The 1,734-nt window shown below is 27.8% G+C and overlaps 1 protein-coding gene across 1 annotated transcript; it reads left to right on the top strand.

Annotated features, from left to right (window-relative positions):
- Nucleotides 1-213, top strand: AAJ76_3370001734 (hypothetical protein; the record flags this gene model as incomplete). The annotated part of the gene is made up of 1 exon (XM_024475227.1): nt 1-213. A coding segment is annotated over one exon (213 nt), but the record flags the coding sequence as incomplete, so codon positions are not given.
- Nucleotides 214-1,734: the final 1,521 nt, after the last annotated feature.

Below are 1,734 nucleotides of genomic sequence, written 5' to 3'. Positions count from 1 at the left end.
ATTTCAGCTGATAGATCAAATTCGGATTCTGGTAGACAAGTAAACGAGGATAGAATTATGACCATTAGTAGGGTTAATAATGAATCGACGCCAACTGCCAGCACTTGCATAAAAATTTTATTTTTACCTTGCTATAAAACAGAAAAAAAATTAATTTCAATGTTTAACGTAGCTCTTAAATACATGGAAAGATGCGGGTTTGCAATTGTATAATTGGAAGAGAGATACAATTTATCAAAAATTTAATAAATTTTTTTTGGTACTACTTTGTGATATAAAGTCGTGTGTGTTGGAATTTTAGTTAAAAATTAAAACAATTCATAAACATATATTGTTTGGTGTCATTCCCTGCAACAACTGGCTAATTATGTGCAGTAAAGTGGTGGTTTAAATTAATATAAGAATCAATGGTTCTACAAGTTAATTTAGACCTTCTTTTATTAATTTTCAAAATTAAACAAACTTTTAAATAAAAATACAGTCTTATGCAACCTTTTACAACAACAAGTCTATTTACCTCTCCATCTTAAACAACAGCACATTATCGATAAGGTTACGGCATTTGGAAAAAAGCATTCTACAATTGTATTGTATTGCTTAAATTTTTTATCCTTAGCTCAATTAAAAGTATTAACTACATTTACGGATCAGATCCATTAGATGGCCCGGGCTTAGATCAGGTCCATTTGAAGTCCCGTAAAAAGAAAAAAAATTAAAATTCAAATAATTTAAATAAAGATAGATTTATCATCTGAGTGGCGGCCCTATACAAAAACTTTTGTAGAAATACTTTTCTTTGTTTTAAAATTAAACCCTTTATTTTTTTAATGATTAATTTTAATTTATTGTTGTAAGAATCAACATTTTGAAAATGTGTGCTAGTACTACGATCAATAAAGCAATATTAATGACAAACTGTATGATGTTGACATAGATTTGATTCATTTAGTGATCAATAAGATTTCTATTCATCTTTTACTATAATACTACCAGGAATTACAATCAGATTTATTGTAGGTGGTAATAATTCTGCAGAACAATTTTCGATAATAACAGAGTAACCAAAAGCCGGAACAAAAAAAGTATCAAAAATGACTAAAGCTCAGCACACAGGTATATGTCGACTACGATGATTCTTTACATTAAAATTTCGTCTCGTCGAGTTGCACGATAATGTTGAGCTCGCCAAGTTTAATAGGACGATCTACAAAATATTGTCTAATCTTTAAGGCTATAATTTTTTTAAAGCTGATAATGGCTCTTTTTAATCTAGGCCAGCTCTATAATAGCTGTAAACCCAAGATCTAATAAAAAATAATAGATGTCCTTTAAAATAGTTTTAAGATTAATGCTCAATGATAAAAGAATAGAACCATTATCTTATAGACAGAGTGGTTTGATGATTGATACATGCATATTGCATGCATTCCCACTTTAATTCATCTATATGTCGTTTACTAATATTGAAGGCCATATTTATATTGTAATAAATGCAAAATTGCTGATTTTTTAAAATGTTATGTATCTAATAAATAACATACTTATGATTTCGTAATTGCTCATCAAAGCAATTTCGTCTCTTATATTTTGATTCATTTAAGAATTAAAAAAATAGCAAAAATATAAAAAAAACACAAATTAAACTCTTAATTTGTCATAAATTTGGCTTTGATAAATGCATTTAGTGTTAAAACAACCACCATTCTTTTACATAGTATTTTTAAACTCTAGAAG

Source organism: Vairimorpha ceranae (assembly GCF_000988165.1).
Source record: "Vairimorpha ceranae strain PA08 1199 chromosome Unknown NODE_337, whole genome shotgun sequence".
Lineage (NCBI taxonomy): Eukaryota > Fungi > Microsporidia > Nosematidae > Vairimorpha > Vairimorpha ceranae.
This window is presented reverse-complemented; position numbering and strand designations above follow the sequence as displayed.